The following is a 19,677-nucleotide window of genomic DNA, read 5'->3' as shown; positions in this document are numbered from 1 at the left end:
AATCACTACATTGTCCAAATATGAATAAATAAAATGTAAATGGAAAAAAAAAAATCTTTGACTTCAGGAGAGAGAACGCGAAAGGGGGAGGGGACTAAAAAAAGAAAAAAAAAAAGAAACACTCATTCCAGGAGATGATATTGTTGTCCATCCCACCTTCTCTTCCTCTCCCTCCTCCTCATCTTTCTAGTTGTTCTTACACTGGTCCAGCTTGCCCCCCCCCACACACATACACAGATGAGAAGAACACTGGAGAGCAGCTGAGTGATTTCAGTGGGTGGATCATCTATTTGTTGACCTGCTGGATAAACAAAAGGTAAGTCGCTCATTATTAGGATTAACATTCACATGCAGCTGCAAAAGGTGGTTGTTGACATTTTTTTTCAGCGTGACCCAAAAAAACAAAAAAAAGAGTGATGCACGACGATGTTGTGTCTCCTTGCGCAATAAATCATCATGATGGCTTCTAATTGTCAATAGGCGCACGCAGAAACACAGTCGTGACGCTTCGACATTAAAAATGAGATGCGGTGGGGGTGCATAATGGACGCGCTCCCATCCGCCATCAGGCGATCCACAGGTTGAATAGGCGCGCGCGCGCGCGAATGACGACTGGGCTATTGCGTTCGAATACACTTATGTCCCTTCCTTCTTTTTGTCTTTGTTGTTGTCATCTAATTATTTATATGTTGAATCCGACGGTGATTCGCCGCCACGCCCCTCGCCTTTCACGAGTGGACTCCACTGCGCCCCCCCCCCCCCCCACACACACACACACACAGCCGGACACAGTTGCCATAGTGATTTAAAAAAAAAAAAAAAAAAAAGACATTCAGGAGTCATACCGTGCGGATGGTTGCCGCGGTGACGTCACCGATAGGAAGTCCTCTGCTGCGTAGCCTACATGTGACCTATTCAAGTGACCCACTTATGTCTTGCAACGGGGAGACGATGACGTCATGACACAATGCAAAATGTCTGTGTATTTTTTTCAATGGACACACTTTGCCCTCACGGTATACATAAATATGACCCTAAAAGTGCGATTAAATCAGGTCAGAGGGTATGGATCCATGAAATTTAATTTTTACATTTGATAGTTACTGTATCTGTAAATTACTGTAAGATTAAACAAATGGAAAATAATTATACGTTTAAAATAACCACAGCTTTGCCTTAGTAAAATCTGCTTAGCTTTATGTAAACAAACAAGCAAAACGCCGTTGACATGCTAACGGTTAGCATTGATTGTTATGGCTTTCAAAGCAACGGATATTTAAACATGAATGTCAGAGTGGCTCATAGAAAGAAACTAATAGCCTATTATAGTTTATCATAATGAGCCATTTACAGTAGTAGTAGTCGACTTCGGTTTCAAATTATAACTATATGATACAACGTGTGGGTTATTAGGTCTACATATGATTTTCTTGCGTACTGGAGCTTTCAATTTAAAATTGGCTATGAAGTAACTACCCGGGCAGTACTGTATTTGAGTCCATATGTCATCCTCTCTTTTAGGATTTATAGCACAGCATATGCTCTTAAAAAAACAAACAAAAAAAAAACAAAAAAAAAGTCCTTCATATCTCATCACCATTGACTTTGTGTTTACTTGACCAGACAGTAAAATGGACACTGTCATTTAACAATATTTATGACGCTTAAAAGGACCTTGAGGAAAGACAACTTGAGAGTGCCAAAATATTAAAAACTGCTTTCAGTTTGATGGGTTGCACTTTTATTGTGCACAGAATAATTTTTGTTGGTTAAAAGTCTAGTAATAGTAGTAGACCTCAGCAAAAAATACAAAGTAAAAAAATCCTTTGTTGTCAAGTAACCTTCTTGCCAAAACTAAGTGGGCAGGAATGCTCCTGCCAGCTGCCACTGATGTCTAACGGCACTAAATGTCCCTAATAGAATTAAGGAGACACAAACATCTTGTTAGGTGAATGGACTCAAATGGAGTCTGACAGAGGGCACCTACAGCCTTCAAGCAGGACTCCAGAATAAATTGTATTGCGCATTATGGGGGAAAAAAATCACATTTTTCTAAAGAGTTGGAAGGATTGTTTGACGTGAGTGGCACACTTTGTGGCCTGCATGAAAATATGCCAAGGTCGCGTGGCGTCCTTGAGGAGTGTGCGAGATTGTAACAAGACACGATTTTTCAGCATTTTTGAGGGGGAGGGGGTAAAAAAAAAAATAATACAAATTACTGTAGAAATTTGCTTCTTGCCTTGGCGGAGGTCTGCGCTCACCTCAGCCAAATTCTTTCTAGACGATGACTGTCTCTCAAAGACATCCTGTTGAACTGTAACGACCCATTAGTGCAAATTCCTTCCTGTGAGCTTCATCTAGATTACATTACAAGCAAATCGATAAGACCACTCAAAGAGAGAGTTGACTCCGGCTGCGTGATCTGGTTTTGGAGATGATGTCATCGCTCAAGCCATTTTTTTTTTTAGGAAGAAAATTTACAAGTCTGTTTTCTTCTCTATTTGAATGATGAATGACGAGCAGCAGCTGTGCACTTGTAAACACAACCATGTTCTGCTTTTTGGAACAATGCTCGCTTATTCGTTCAGGAATTTGTAGCTGAGTAAAGATTGCGCAAGGGGACTCGCTTCCCAGGATGCAGCACAGACGTTGTCATTTTTTTTTTTCCCTTTTACTCTCATTTTTGCTCCCCTCACCCTCCACTTTTGATTGGTCTTTATCAACAGTTGCCATGGAAACTGCTTCGCTCTTCCTCTCTTCGCTCCTCGTGTGTGTGGCTGGTAAGTACGCGCGCAAAGAGTTCTGCTATATTTGGTGCACTTATTTCCTAAGATTGGCTATTTAAAATCCATTGATTTACACTAGTTCATTGTTTGAAATTAATATAATTCCATAATTTCTATATTTTGTAAATCGTTGGAACAATCGTTAATTTACAATGACATTAATTTAAAACTAATATATTTAAAAAAAATCAGCATGCATTATATCAACAATAATTTTGGTCATGAATTCAACATTTTACTTTTATTAAATAATTTAGAAATGTATAATTTATAATTAGACTAACAATAGAATAAATAAACGAGTATGAATTTTAATTTTTTGTATCAATTCAATTGTTCTGCTGAAATCTTATTTTCATATCATGTTTATATGCATTGATTAATCAAATCAAATAATGTGGTAATGGCTTTAAATAAAATATTAGTGAAAAAACTAATTTACATCTTCATTAAAAAGTTGTAATTATTTTTTAATGAAGCTTTTTGTTGCATAAATTTAACAGCCCCCCCATAATTTTGATACAATAAAAATTTACAGATAGTTACCATTAAGTTAGTAAAATATTATTAATACAAGACTTTGCATATCTATAAAAACATTTTAATGAACAATTATTTATTTAACTACACATAAAATTGACTATATATTAAATTAATTAAATACAAATTAAAATTAAAAATCAGCATCAATTATTAAATAAACTCTTCTTTAAAAACAGTTTTAAATTTTTTTTTTTTTTTTTACCTTCATCTCCAAATGTGTCGAGTTCAACATTTAAAATTTAAGTGATGTATGAGAGTATTTTTACATAGCGGTAATCCTGAATGACGTCACTGATTGTCACTCACATTTAACACATTCACTGCCATAGACGGTTTTAGACGTCAAAGATTTTTTTTTGTCCTGGACTGGCAGTAAATGAGTTAAAAAAAAAACACACACAAAAAAAACACTCAAGTTCACACACATAAAACAAAGTCCCAAACATGCGCGTATGCAAATTGTCCACAGGGAGGCAGCGTTGAATCATCACCGAGTCCTTGAGGGATTTTTGTGTGACTATTACATACAGGCTGAGTGTGAAAGTGGCACAATGCTGACACTCTGACACATGCTTGATGTCTGATGCTGTTTTGTTAACTTGTCAAACAACACACTGAGGCTCTTTTTATGTTTTTTTTTTTTTTTTTTTAATCTGCGGCTTATGTGGATGACTGTCAGCCGTAGCAGACGTCGATGTTCAGGGTGAGTACGACCAACACAAACATCGGTACACAGTTTGAAGTCAATTGAGTCGGCGTTTACAACTTTGGGAGTATTTCAGCTACAGATAGATACAAAATAATAATAATAATAAAGAAAGTGTGACAGGAAAATATGTATGTCTCTTTATAGATGAACCTGAGAAGGAGGAAAACCCTTTTGTCTATGGTAAGTGCAATTTTTTTTTCTTTCTTTAATATATGCTCATAAACTAATTAATTGTCATTGATGGATATGAATGTCAAAAATCCATTTTAACACATGACACTGTATGCACACACTAAAAAACTTGCTGAGTCGCTGTGGATTTTGAGAAGATTGGGTTATGTTTAACCCAACTATTTTTAGAGTGTGGACATTATTTTTGGACGAGTTTGTGTGCTGAAGTTGAAGTACATTTAATGTTTCAGTAACGTTCTTTGACAACATTAATGGCGAGTGGCGACTGAATGTCCTTAGACACATGCATTGGGTTTCTAATCCTGGTCAGGGTTGATTGTTCATATATATTCTTAACCCCTAGGCACAATATTGTGACCTGTTTTGGGCTTTTTGGTGGTTCTGACCAAGTCATTTCAAAATAAGATACTTCCTATGGGCAGTGCAGAATAAAAATAACCCATTTTGGGTCAAAAACTGCTACTAAGGTCAATTTGACCTAACTTTCTGGGTCTTTTTGCATAAAACAATCCAATTCTTTATGTTGTTTTTGTTTTGTACAACCCAATTTTGTACAAAACGATAATATAGAATGTTGGGTCAAATGGAACCAAGTAGCGGTTTGGTCCAATTTTGACCCAAATTGTTTTATTTTATTTTATTTTATTTTATTTTATTTTATTTTATTTTATTTTATTTTATTTTATTTTATTTTATTTTATTGATATTTATTTATTTATAATTAATTAATTAATTAATTAATTAATTCAATTCATTTATTTATTTAGCTAATTCAGCAAATTTAAGAGGTGTTAGTAAAATGGGTGGCTTTTAGCCATCTGGTGCTAAAAGGGTGTCAAACGTGTCATTCAAGTGACATATTCTGACAGAGGAAAGTTTTTTCTTAGAAAACGATCATAACATTAGTATCATTTTGAACCACATCTATGCTGATAATCTGGTAAATCATTTCTTGGTAGTTTTGATTTATCAATATAGGTTGTTTATACACCTTGTTGGATCAATATCTTGACCCAGCGTGCTGCGTCAAATTCTCAACTTAATGCGGTGGCTAATTTAAAAATAGCCCAGTAATGGCTCAGTCACCTTTAGACTCAGCGCTGGGTTAGCTATTTCACCCAGTTTGGTCCATTTTTAACCCAACAGTTTTAAGAGTGTAACATAATGATTGTTTATCAGTATGACGATGAAATGAAATGTTTTCTCATGTGCTACATGTTGCCGTGTAGACTACGAGAGCCTGAGGATTTGTGGACTGGCTTTAGCTGTGGTGCTGTTCACGCTGGGAATTTTGCTCATTCTCAGTAAGTAAACCACCTTGTCAGTGTGTTATGACATTTATCTTTGTTTTGTATTCTAAATACAACTGCCTGCTAATCAAAGAACACAAAGAGGGAAATACAGTTTGGCTAATGTATTTAGTGTAATTGGTAGTGGTAATATTTGTTTTACATAATACAAATACCTCAGTAAAAAAAAATAGTGTTTACTAATGCAAATTTTCCATACAAGAAATTTGTAAAGTTGGAAGAATAATTTGTTTTAAAAGGAAAGAATAAAAAGAAAGTTACTATTACAAGACCAACCTCAAAATGGTCAGAGAATAAAGATGCTTATTTCACTTAAAGGGGATGTCAACCTTAAATATTTAATATTTAAATATTTCTGACGGTAATATATTGTTACATGTGACCTCATAAGTCTAAACATGACATTATGATTAATATTACGTTTGTGGAATCTGAATTATGCAGCAATCTCCACTTGTTTTTATCCATTTCAGGGGGCGTCCATTTTGTCCACTTGTTGTCGACTGAAGATGACATCACAGCTGCTTAGGGCTCAGGCAACTGCCAGTCACAGATCACCTGTTTTCTGAAGCTGAGCTGTGATTGGTTCTTACCTGAGACCTAATTTTCAGTCGACAACAAGTGGCAAAATGGCAGCCTTCTGATATTGATTAAAAACTACTGGATTTTGCTGCTTATAAGTTAACTCATATTCCACTCACGCAATATTAACTAAAATACCGTATTTAGACTAGTTGTAAATTAATATTGTAAATAAATAAATAAATAAATAAATAAATAAAATGGGGGGTTGACTTCCACTTTAATCTTGTTAATTTAGTCAATGTGTGCTTGCCCAGACCTTGTCTAAGACTAGGCGAAGTGGCGCAAGAGTTGCAGGTCTATTTATTCAGAGCTCAGTTGACATATTTAAGTCACCAGATGCTATTTCCAGCTCCTTCAGTACCGTATTTAATGAGTGGGTCTGTTTTCCACGTCATGGCCAAAGCAGTAACAATGCTCTACTCACGCCTACTTATTGCTGTGATTACGGTTTTGCGTCGCCATGCGAGACTGTAACATGAGCTGCTTTGATTGGCGGTGGGTGAAGTCAGCTGTAAACACTCACAATCACAAAAGAGATTCACAAGTGTGTTACAGTGTTCCCTCGTTTTCCGCTGGGGTTAGGTTCCAAAAAATACCCGCAATAAATGAAATCCGCGAAGTAGTTAGCTTTATGTTTTACAACTCTTAGAAATGTTTTAAGGCTCTAAAATCCCCGACCGCATAAATTTATACACTTTTCTCATTCTCTCTTGTTCAAACGTTGATAATGTTCAAACCTTCATAAATTTTATAAAATGGGTATATTACTGTAAAAAAAATATGCAAAATTGCACTTAAAAAAATTAATAAAAAATCCGTGATACAGCGAGACCGCGAAAAGTGAACCGCGTTATAGCGAGGGAAGACTGTACAGTATATCTATAGCTGTGTTATACTGCCCCCTAGTGGAGTAGCCAAGGCACGCACATCAAAAGAATGAAATCATTATTCAAAAACAGTTTCATTCTTTGCATTATATTAAATTATGTTACTGTGTGAAGAGAAGCAAAACAGGAGGTATGTTTTTATAAAGTACAGTAAATCAATAATGTCGTTTCCATTCATCTCAAGGGAGAAGGTAGATTTGAGATATTCTCCAAACGTGTTTTTTTTCTTTCCATTTCAAGGTCGACGGTGCCGCTGCAGTATCAACCAGAAAGCCAGGTATGCTGCTGTGCCCTTCTGAATGACGAAAAGTGCTTCAGTCACGCCACTTGACACATGTGGTTACCATGGCAACATGTGGCAACCTCTCTCTCTCTCTCTCTCTCTGCAGGGCCCCCGGAGACGAGGAGGCGCAGGAGGAAAACCTCATCGTCTCAAAGGGTGAGCTTCCCCTTTTCACCTCCCTTGTCAGCTCCCCTCACCTCTGACATCCACAAATTCAAAATGGAGGTTCACTTGAGGGAGCTAAATTCTACATAATTTTTTTTTTTTAGCTGCAGCAGCTGCCAAAGAGACTCCGGCAGAAAACTGAGGCCGCTCATCTGGCGTCAGCTCACACTGCCTTCTGATTTTATTTGACATGAATCCACTGCATCATAGCTATAACTATTATAAGTGCTGACACAACAAGGTAAGGGTATATATAAGAAAGCGTGTACATAAATCATATATACCCTGAAGACAAACCTTTAGTAAACCCCGTTGTGCTTCGTCGTGACCGTAGCAGTCCTCAGTGCTCTCGTCTCTTCTTGTGCCTTCATGTAGACGTCTCTCACTTTGATGATACTGTAACACTGTCCGTCTCTGCTAATAGCACCTTTGACACAAGATGATCTTTTAAGCTAAAAATTGTGTCTGTTTGGTGCGGTCCCGTATGTTTGTCCTCCCAGCTACTGCTTTTTAGCCTTTTAGGTAGCACTTTACAATCACAAAAGGGCTTATGAATAGTTTATAAATGTGTTATAAACATGTTATTAAGCCTTAATAAACTAAAAGATGGTTGTTACGCAGATAGTCCATATTAAGTTCTTCTGTTCTTCAGCAGGCTACTAAATAGACCTTTTGGTCCCAATGGTCCTGATGCAAGTGGACTGTAATGTTATTAAATCCTAACATCAACGCTTACCACAAATACCGAACAATGCCAAACATGTCTCTATGACACAACTATAACTATAGGAAAAACTACTGAAGTTGCGCTCATAGAGAGGAGAGCTAGTCAGCTGTTCTATTTTCTCTAATCCCCAAAATACCTTATCCTAAATTAGACTTTGAGTAAAAATTAACAACTGGCCGTGACACCATCTAAAGGAATTTAATGAAATAATTTAATCCGACATTTAGATAAAAACTAACCCGTACGCTCCTAATCAGGGCTGTTAAATTACTAGGTCATTAACAATTGCAAACAATTCACAAGGGATGTAGCTGCTATAAAAACGGAGTACTCATATTATTATTCCTAAACTCTGTAAGGTTACTCATTAACTCATTCACTCCCAGCCATTTTCACAGAAATAATCCCGTTCGCTTCCGGCTGTTTTACTGGATTTTGACTGATTTTGCAAGGCCCACAGAATATTGTGTTCTATTGCTATAAAAGCATGGAACCCATCAAAAGAAAGATTAAAGTCTCTTCTTTCATCAGGAAAAAAAAGCATGTTTCTATCTGTTTCCGTTTTGCAGCATTTAGCATTAGAAGAGAGCTAAGTTTCATCAGTTTTCACAAATCTATTTAAAATTGTAAGTAATTGAGCTTTATTTCTACATGGCCCTGGTTGATCTCCTTTGCTCTGCTGCCACCTGCTGGCCGTTTGTGTAATAACTATCATTTCTGCAACCGTTCTTTGCAGTTGAGAGGCTGCATCAAAGCCTTCTGTATGCTCTGGCATAAAAAAAAAACAAAAAAACGTATACATATGTCTTTGGTACACCTAGAACATTAAAAAAACGTATTTACACGTTATTGGGAGCAAATGAGTTAAGGGCTAATAAGTGAGGGCAGATTGGATTAGCTCTGTAAAACTAAAGGCAGTTAGTAAACCTAGACGAATACACCCCGTCACCGGCTTAATGAGCTCCCGTCCCCTAGCATGAGCGCGTTTGGGCTGTCAGGGTACAAAGGGGAGTTTTAACCCATTAATTGGAGAGTCGGTCAGGACATTTCCCGATTTTGTCCTGTGGTAAGCGGAATCTGACAAAGCCCATTTGATTGGTTGAGACCCCACTTGGCCCCGATGCAAGTGGACTGCAACATTATTAAATCACAACATAGAAGATTTATTTATGGAGATCAGTTGTGTAGTTTGGTGTAAACTTGGTAACTAACTAACAACCAAGCAACAACGGCCCACACCTTGTTGAAAATTGTTTGAAATCATCTAGAACTGTTTATTAAGGCTTTATAATTATTGACTGCTTATAAACTCTTTATAAGTGTAGTGTGTCACTCAAATTACTATGTTTTTATGTTGTCAATTGTCCTTCAAATGTTTGTTGTATAATATATGTAGTATTTAAAAGTACAGATAGCAACTATATAGTTTGTATGGATGGAAGTGTGCGTTTTTGCAAACACTTATGTGTGTATGTAGGTGTGATGTATGAGACAATCGGACTTGCTTACATCCACGGTGGTAATTTGACAATATTGTGCAAGTTACTGCATCAGCTGTCTCACTGCCGTCCCCTCATCGATCCCCCACTGGTTCCAAAGTAAACATTTAGTCCACTCTTAAACATTCACCATCTCTTTCTTTTGTACTTATCACAAAAAAAAGACATTTGAATGACCATCAAAGGTCCCAAACAAAACTTTGACTCATCTGAAGTGTGACTGTTTGTTTTGAAGAGACAAAAGCCGTTGTCCAGTCGCCGCATGAGGCCTTGTTGTGTCGTGCTTTTGGCATACAATATGAATAAATCTGTCTGAAGACTCGCGATCGTGCCTTGTGTTCATTTTGACACCGGAGCACTCATGCAGCCCCAGAACATGCCATGCTTTATGCCATCTGAACCAAATATGTTTATCTTGGTCTCATCAGACCGCAGAACCCGGTTCCAGTAATCCATGTCCTTAGTCGCCAATTTTGACTACTCCTGGTAATGATGAGGCTAATTATTGTAAGGTAGGCACTCTGTTGCTAGAATTCCAAAGGTTAGCTTAGGTTAGCTATTTATTGGCTTCGGAGTTCAAACTTTATGACATTATAAATACATAACTGGAGCTGCTGTAGGCGTGGAAAGTACGTGTGTGTTCGATAGGGGGGTGGACGTGTGGAACTGAGCCTGCACCTGATGCACACGCACAGCGCCTGAGCAAAAGACGCATTCAGAGCAGGTGAGAGATTATTTACTTTTTTAAATGAATGTAGGATACTGCTTGTGAATTTGATCGTTTCCTTTGTAGGCCCCTGAAATTTATTCAGTATATAGGCTGTATTCATGTTCAATTTCCACCATTACACATATGTAGGACTTTTTCTTTGTTGATTGGTGGGCACAAATAAGTCGTAAAATGTCCATTTTGACCTATGAAATATGGTTCAGCGTGCCCCCACATCATGCCCACTCCTGGGGTTGGCTCTAGGTCACCTCACAAACAAGAATTGTTTTTCTTTAAAAAAAAAAAAAAAAGTAAGAAAGAGACAAAGGAATCTGTTTTAGCTATAAACTCCCACACCTCAATTCCTTAGCCATCCTATTGTGCAAGGTTCAAGGTTGATGAACATTGTGGCAATGATTTATTAATGAATAACTATCAAGAGTGCCTGCAAGGAAAAATCTCAGACTGAGCGCAATGAAAACTACAATTCACATGAGCTTGAAAGCGAGCATTTTGATCAGTGTAGTTTATCATTTTACTGTAATGTGCGTGCGCGCGGGAATGAGGGTGGCCATTTCCATAAGGTCAAAAAGGAGGACATATTTTAAAAAATGAATAAGTGTTCCCTTGCTATAACGTGGTTCACTTTTTAGGGCCTCGCTGTTTCGCGGATTTTTTTTTAGTGGAATTTTCCATACATTATTTATTTATTTTTTTAACAATAGAGAAATGTGAGAAAATGTACATGTTTTGATGAGAAAAGTGTATAAACTGTGTGGTGAGGGGTTTTAGAGCCTTAAAACATTTAGAATAAAGTAAATCATAAAGCTAACTACTTTGCGGATTTCATTTATTGCGGGTATTTTTTGTAACCTAACCCCTGCGGAAAACTAGGGAACACTGTACACCAGACTCGCGGTGAATGTTTATCAACAACAAAGTTTTGCATGGTGTATAGATCATGTTTGTGGTGAAAATATCAATAAAAAGTCAACTTATTTTTGACAATTTATTTAGTTTACAGTGCCATGTTTTTAAAACCTGACATGCTTCTGTAAAAGTGCAACGTGCCACAAAACATAACTTATTTTGAAATGACGTAGTCAGATAGCCACACGAGGAGCTTTGTTTACATTTGTTGAAACAATGATATACGAGATTTTTAACGGAAGTGCACTCTTGGCCAATCACAGACAAGTTGTGACAAACGTGGGGTTGATGTTGGGTCACATAAACTCAATCGCGGCTCATTTTCTTTCAAAAGGAGGACAAACCAGCATCCTTTCGGGTTGCGCAGGATGCAGGACACATCACTGAAAATTAGGACTGTCCTGCCTAAATCAGGACACCTGGCCATGTCATGTACACGTGTATGCATGCGTATACGCGCTGAAAAGTGTTGGGTAAAAAATAACGGTACCAGAGGTGGCAAATCCATGTCCAGAAAGTAAAAACCTGCCATAGTTTGGATTTAGCAACAGGTGCTAGCTAGCGAGCTCAACAGCTAACTCCCAGGGTGCTTGTTTACATGCTAGGGAGCTAGCTAGCTAGCATTAGGGGCTAAAGCAAAATTGTGGCAGGGTTTTTACTTTCTGAAAATAACCCAATATGTGTTGAAAAAGGGCCAGACACAACTTTTTGAGTTATTCACATAAAACAAACAATTGTGTCAAAGAATAGGCCTAACACAGATAACCCAATTTTTGGAGTTTTGGACTTGTTTTGTGGGTTATACGTTTTGATCCAAGAGCATTTTTGATCCAACACTTTAGGTTAAATGAATACCCCAAAATGTTGGGCTGGTCCCTTTTGGACCTATATTGGGTTATTTTTTTTTTTTTTACCCAACTGTTTGTGCAGTGTGGATGTGTGTGCAGGCGTGTGCATGTGTACAAACAATTGTAGTGAAAAACAGGCCAATATATGGTATGTCAAAAAGCAACAGACAGACTTTTTGGGTTATTCGTCAAAGCAAAAAGTAAAGTCCAAAGAATAACCTACGAAACAACCCACTTTTTTTCTGTTGTTTCTACAAAACAAGCAATTGGTTTGTATATTTATTTAAAAAAATAAATAAATAAAATATATATTTTTTAAAAATTGTTTTGTGTTATTCATTTTCACTCACAAGAACATTCTGACCAATCTTTATTTTTTATTTTTTTTATTACCTTTATAAAAAAGACCTTTCAAAGCACACCCACATTATCATTCACCATAACAAACACAGCTAGCGATGCACTTACACTGAGAATACCAGACGGTCTTTGAATGCTAACTGATTAACTGCAAAGTGTGAATTGATTACCAGCTGCCGTTACTGTATGTCTGCCTTATTTGTCTTTGCAGTTTGGACCACCTGACACATAAACAGACAAGGAAAATGCCGCCTCCGAAAGGTAAGTCGCACAATAGCGACTGATTGAAAAATGCCACACTTGTCAGTGGCTGACACTTTTTAAGCTGGAAACTCTGAAGCTAATGTTTGCAGCTAGGTTAGCTAAAACCACAACATTTGGCACACCTGTACCAAATCAACGTTAGCTTGAAATCATTAATCACAGGTTTCTGGCATCTTGTCTTCCAAATAGCCACCAATGCCCACCATGATATAAAATGTCACTGGTTTGCATTGTTTAAAATCTTTAAACCGTGTGAATTAATTTAAAAATTCACAACATAACCAAATTGTGTGACTTTGCGCTGGGAAGGGTGTATATGCCACGGAAGAGGCGGGACTGTTTTTGGCACAACAGTTTGTTTCCGGTTCGGTTTGCGACGTGTGGGCTGCATCAAAAATACGTGCGCTTCCGACGGAAATAAACTGATGTGCAAAATCACGTCCCGCCTCTTCCGTGGCACATACCCCAGTTGATGGAGAAACAATCTCAGTGTTTATTCAATATCCTGCAACAGGTGCCGAAGTTGACCCCGATGCAGACTTTGTTTATGGTAAGTGTTCGCCATTTGTGAACAACCGCCCAACTGTAAAATATGTCATGTTTATTTTAGTTTGAATATGTTTTTTTATTTTTTTATTTTTTTATTATTTATTGTATTATTTAGTATATTTTATTTAATTATTGAATTATGCTAAAATGTAGGTCATGTTTACATATTTTTAGGTTGAAATATGAAATATTTTTGTTTAATTATTTTATTATTATTTATTATATTTTATTACATTTTATTTAATTATTGAATTCTGAAAAAAAAGTACATTCCCCAAATACAGGTACAGTATATTATAAGTAGTGTTGTTCCCATACCGATACTGGTATCGGCAGAGGCCCCGATACTGCACTAAAACAGTGGTATCGGTATCGATGACGACTGACAAGTAACATGCCGATACCATTAATTCCAAGGCTAATATAGGACTTTGGATGCATCATCTTTTGTCTTGCTTGTGCACAACATTCACTGATATGTGACATGTTCACTGCATGATAATCTAAGATATCCTATTGGCCCTTGAATGCTCTGAACCAATGGCAGGGCAGCTTTTTCATGTTGAGAAAAAAACAACAACAACAACAAAAAAATCTCAAGTATCGGTATGGTATCGGCATCAGCCGATACTGCAAAGCTTGGTATCGGAATCGGTATCGGGAGGGAAAAATCGGTATTGGAACAACACTAATTATAAGTTCTCTGGCCCATTCAGAGCCGAACTTTAATTTTGTAAATTCCGTCTTTATTCCTGTTTATTCCCTGAAATTTACATGGCAAATTCTTGCAATATTGTATAACCCTAGCAGTGGCACTGTACTGCTTGTATTTGCAGACTACTACACACTGCGTATCGCCGGCCTTACCGTTGCCGGAGTCATTGTGCTCCTTTCAATCATTTTGCTGACAGGTAAGTCAATCGAAACCTCCTCCTGTTTCATCTCACATTTGAAAAACATACATTTTAAGTTCATTGAACGCTTTAGCGTCACCGAGTACTACAGTAAATGTATGGATGAATATAAATAGTATGGTTATCAGCACCCTTAATGTTCGTATTGTGGTGAGATGATTAACACTGCCAGAGGTACTTTAATGTTTATCATTGTGTATTTTTTTTACAGGCAAAAAGTTCCGCCACTGTCTAACCAAGAAAAATCAGCGGTAGGTTATACAAAATGAACTGTTTGCCAATTTTCACTAAATAAGATGCAAACATGTGCATACAGAAATCAAATCAAAAGTCATTTCACAGAATAACCCATTCTCACTTTTGTATAGTGTTGATAGCGCGGAAGACACAACAATGTTGAATGAAGTGGTGTGAACATGAAGCGGAGACGCCATTTGCCGCTGAGCTGCTGACTGCCAAGAGAGTGCCAAGATTATCATTTTTTTTTTTTTAAATAAAATATGCGTGTAACCTTGAGGTGATTTCTTCTTAAATGTTTTTGAACACAGCCAAGCGTAAGCAATACACATGGTGGACCAAACTGGGTATATGCACATATTTGTTTTCATTTCATTATAGTGAAGGTTTCAAAATTGGGTTTGAGTTTCAAATTTGAGTTTCTATATTACGAGTTAGATATTCAAATCGTGGTTTCAAGCCAGTGTTTTAACCAAGGGTTTCGTGTTTCATACTAGTTTCAAGGCCACTTTTAGGGTTTTGGCCAACTTTATAAGTATCCATCTCTTCGTGAAACAAAACATTACTTGAATAATGCATAAAATACAAATTTCTTAGTACAAGTTGTAAATTATTTTAATAACTGTTAGCACATATTCCTCAAAGTTCTGAGAGAGGTTTGTTTGTTCAATTCATGAAGAAAAAACCCCCGGAATAGCCACGTCCATGAATATGTATTAACAATACTGAACACAAGAGGACGCCATAAGACCAGCGCAGAAACAAAGTGGCTTCAGGTTCTTCTCTGCTGTGGGACACAACAGGTAGGTAGATCTAAAGTAGTTTTAGAAAAATGCGCCCATGCTGTCGATTCCGTTTTACTTTCATGACTAAATTGTGTGAAAGCAAGCTTTTTATTTTTTTATTTTTTATTTATTTTTTTTTAAATGGTGATATCACCTGACGTCTCTTTCCGATTCCCCATTGGCACGAATATACCTATGTAGGCGGGGAAAACATAGAAAACAGGAAGCGGATATTTTTAAGTTTGTAGTATGACCAATGGCAGAGCTTGTTACTTGTTTGAAACTTTTTAGACGGTTAATCGAATTTGTAAATGACTGAATGGACGCGGAATCGCGATCAAACTCGATGGTTTGTGAATGTTATCCCCCCCCCAATGTGATTAACTGTGCTACATGTGAAGACATCCACTCACCACCTTATGATACAGCTAAGTTTTGTCACAGGTAATAATTTAAACAAATATTTTTAAGATACTGTAAGTAACCAGAATAACATACAGTAAAGCACACTCTCGTATATTCCACAGATGAGGCAAAATAGGTTTAATTTCTTTGCAATTCTGTTCATTAGTTTGTTGGTTCCAAAACTTCTCTTAGTACCCCAATAGGATGCTAATTGGTTGCAGGGGATCCTTGCTTTACAACAGAGTTGCATTCGGTCAACACAAGCCGAATTTGTACGTAAATCGGATTGCCGCGTGGTCTGTTGCTAACATATTGCTGGTGTCGGGCCGAAACCTCATAAGTCACAATTTGGTCAATTTAACATTTTTTTCATGGTCAGTCCACACATGTGTGTGTTATTTTACAAATTATTGAACAATCTAAAGCGTTGAAAATGGCTTGGTCGCTTTGATGATGCAATGTTAATGTTTTTGGGGGTCTCCTGAAAAGTGACCAATTTGAAAAGTGACCATTTTCGTGGTAGGTTTTGGCCCGACAAAGTTATGATTGCAGTAAATATTTTTAGTATCAAATACACTTGTTTGCCATAACTAAATGAAATGAAAAAAATAAGTGCCAGTGGTAATTGAATTTATTGTTTTTTAAACTCGTGATGTATACTTACACCTTTGCACAAAGTAGGCTAGTTCATTGTGTTTTTAACTTAAACATGTCGAGAATAGTTGCATGAAAAGCACTTCTAACTAGTCATATATTTAAAACAATAAAATGGTATTGGTGTGGAAAAAAAATAATTGAAAATCCACAATAATAGCGAACATAAAAAAACAAAACACATAATCCCTCAAGCTGAATTGTTTTCAACATGAAACTTTTTTTAAAGAAACAAACGTCAGCCATGCGGCCCTTAAAAGGACTGAATGTGAAGAGTTAACATCTTGCCTTTCCATTTTACCAGTTGTTTCCCCGAGGCTTCATCAGATGATCAGCTGCTTTCCATAAGGGCTTCAGTTGGAGGTAAGCATGAGAAGCCATTTAGCCGTGATAACATCACTCTGCACACACAAGCACGTACGCACGCTACTGGACAGGTGTGAGAGCGCTGAACGCTTCGTCTTCCCACAGCCATTTAGACTGGCAGCCGTGCTGACAGCACAGACAAACAGCATCGGAGTGAGTGAGGGAAACAAACAACCGGGAGAAGGATGTGACATGGTGGTTTATAATAATGGATAATAAGATAAAACAAATTATGTTGAATAACTTGATTATTATGGCAAAGTTTTTCAATCATAAATGCAAATTTTGAGCTACTAAGCCAACCTTTATTGTTTTTCTGAAGGGACTTCTTTCTTTTAAGGATTCATGACAATGCTGTAAACCTTTTCGTTGACCTTTTCGTTTGACCCCATTGTTCTATGATGTGTTTATGTTGTTGGTTTTCACTTTTCTATTTTTGGCATCGCTCAGATGTATGTTTCAATTTTTCTGTAAGCCTGTAAGCTTCATTTATTGATAAATAAATATATATTAAAAAAAACAAACAAAAAACAATCAGCGTGGCGACAAATAGCGTTTTACCTAGCAACAAAGACCTTAAAAAAACTTCCTGCTCTTCTTCTTCTTCTGCTCTTGAGAGTTGTGAAGTGTGCTTACGATGAGAAACTACAAATTTATTCTGTTTGATGAACAGTGTAATTCTGTCTTGTATTGTACCCACGTCTGTCTAACTTTCTACACCAAATATCACCTACAATGGCGGCTTAAAGCAAAACATGTCAGTAAAAGCCTACTTGAACAGCTGAATTGTATTCTCAGTTGTTTATTTTTACTTCCCCTTTCTAAAAGTTGTTGTTTTTTTTAAGATAGACATGTAAAGGTTATAGGTCACATTAATGGTAGAGCAGCTAATGTTTCTATATTATTTTCCATGCCACTTCTGTGTGACCATTTTAGGGACTATTGAAGTTTCTTAATTCAAACTGTTAATGTAATTTGCTAATGTCAACAAAAATAATGCGATTATATGGCGGAATAGATGTTTGCTAATAAGTCAAATCATTGGTCCTGTTTAATATCTAAATATATACACATACGAGTTAGTTCATTACTAAAAATGTTTCTATTTGATTGATAACTTGTAGCTTTACAACAGTACCTCAAGTTTTCCATTTGCCATTGTGTTGTTTGTGTGTGCTTGTGTGTTTGTGTACGGTGGAGGTCAGCCAGTAAGCGTGGGAAAGCGATAAGATCAGAGAAGTTCGGCTGAGGATAGCAGCTTTGCCCTCAGCCAAGAGCAACAACGTCTTCCCTTCACACCTGCCTTTTCAACCTCTCTCGCTCCTGCTCTCCTTCGGCCTGTCTCGCTCTTTTTTTTTTTTGCCACGCTAACAGACCAGAACGGTGTTGATGTCGGTTTTTAAAACTGACAGTTGTTTATGGCTGTCCACGTGGATGACAGTTGAATGATAACATAAAATCAAAAAGGTTCAAATGTTATTAACTCATTCACTGCCAATGACAACTATAGACGTCAAAAATCCAATCAAACAGCCAGTGCAAATTTTGACAAGAAATTTGAATTTAGTTTTAGTTATTCATTGTTTTCATTCATAGTTATTAATCATTGTCGTTATGAATAACAACGATGACAACAATTTCATTGCTACGTGCTACCGTCGTGCGTAGAACGGATTCCTGTTACCCTACAACACGGGCGTTGACGTTCTTGTGATCGGTCTTGGTCTTACTGAGACCACATACTGGGTCTAGGCCTCCAAAATTCAATTTTAGTCGACTAAAATTGCTCTTTATTTTTGTTGACTAAAATTGGTTTAAAACTAAGATACAATCAGGTGACTGAGTTATGACTAAGGCTTTAATTAAATTTAGTCAGAAGACTATAAAACAATTTTTATATTTTTTTAATTAAAATTTTAATTTTACATTTTCTTTAAAAAAAACAAAACAAATTAACACTGCCTGTTTGCTTGGATTTTGACGTCTAAAGTTGTCATTGGCAGTCAATGAATTAATGTGAGCATGAAAGAAACATTTTGGTGGATAATTGCAGTATGCTTATTTATTTATTTACATGCATAAATACTTCAATGAAACATTCATTTTAAACTTTTGATTTCTTAAACTGCATATTACCGTAATAATTTTTTTTCTAAATGTATTAATTTAATCCCAAAAGTTGAGTCAAATGAATAATCCATCAAACAACTCGTTTTTTTTGGTGGACCCAAATATTTTGACTTTTTATTTGAATAGGTAAATTAATAATACAAAAACCTGAGTTCATTTGATTCAAGAGGCGGGCGGTCCCTTTTTGACCCATAATTGGGTTATTTTTTCATATACACAATGATTTGGGTCAGTTTGGTCAAATCAAAAATCTAGTTCAAATGAGCTCAAATTAATAAACCATCAAACAACTCATTTTTAGGGGATTGTTTTGGACTATTTATTTAAATTAACAAAAAAAAGTATCAAAAACGGTTGGATCAAATTGATGCAAATGTCAGTTATTATGTGATGTGCTGCTTTTAATATCGTCCATTGACGACGACGATATTGTGCTAGTTTTAAAATCTCGATATCACGATATTGCTGTTATCGTTACACCCCTACTCATAAATACTCAAAAATTGCAAATATATTTTTGGGCAAATTGTTACAAAATGCAGCTTTAATTCCTAACAACTCTTTGATTAGTATGTCCATCCATATTGGCTGAAACTGAATCAAACCTTAAAAAATATATATATATAAAAAATCCTTCTATAGGCTACTGAAGGAAATTGTTCTCCTTTAAAAAACAAACAAACCAAAAAAACAAAACAAAACATAGAAGCCTCCAGCTTGAGGTGAACGAGGTGAACGCACTTGTTTACAAATTTGAGGGCAAGAGTATCATGCGCTTTCTCATTGACAACACCTTCAACAGCACCCTGCAGGAAGGCAGGACTCGCGCGGCCGCGGCTG

At 36.7% G+C, this 19,677-nt stretch overlaps 1 protein-coding gene and 2 long non-coding RNA genes across 3 annotated transcripts; all 3 read left to right on the top strand.

Annotated features, from left to right (window-relative positions):
* The first annotated feature begins 136 nt into the window (after window positions 1–136).
* fxyd6 (FXYD domain containing ion transport regulator 6) lies at window positions 137–10,010 on the top strand. Its single transcript, XM_077540266.1, has 8 exons — window positions 137–316; window positions 2,727–2,780; window positions 4,009–4,032; window positions 4,183–4,218; window positions 5,460–5,534; window positions 7,253–7,289; window positions 7,402–7,451; window positions 7,565–10,010. Exons 2-8 carry the CDS (start codon window positions 2,732–2,734, stop codon window positions 7,600–7,602), a joined length of 309 nt encoding a protein of 102 aa, XP_077396392.1. The 5' UTR covers window positions 137–316; window positions 2,727–2,731; the 3' UTR covers window positions 7,603–10,010.
* A 2,879-nt stretch (window positions 10,011–12,889) lies between these two features.
* LOC144033635 (uncharacterized) lies at window positions 12,890–14,511 on the top strand. The gene is made up of 3 exons (XR_013288024.1): window positions 12,890–13,347; window positions 14,183–14,257; window positions 14,472–14,511. It is a non-coding gene; the product is annotated as an uncharacterized LOC144033635 (long non-coding RNA).
* Window positions 14,512–15,521: 1,010 nt separating this feature from the next.
* Window positions 15,522–17,056, top strand: LOC144032822 (uncharacterized). The gene is made up of 3 exons (XR_013287806.1): window positions 15,522–15,726; window positions 16,646–16,704; window positions 16,813–17,056. It is a non-coding gene; the product is annotated as an uncharacterized LOC144032822 (long non-coding RNA).
* The last annotated feature ends 2,621 nt before the right edge of the window (window positions 17,057–19,677 follow it).

This window comes from Festucalex cinctus, chromosome 13 (assembly GCF_051991245.1).
Source record: "Festucalex cinctus isolate MCC-2025b chromosome 13, RoL_Fcin_1.0, whole genome shotgun sequence".
Lineage (NCBI taxonomy): Eukaryota > Metazoa > Chordata > Actinopteri > Syngnathiformes > Syngnathidae > Festucalex > Festucalex cinctus.
Note: the sequence above shows the minus strand (reverse complement) of the source record. Positions and strands in the feature narration are given on the sequence as shown.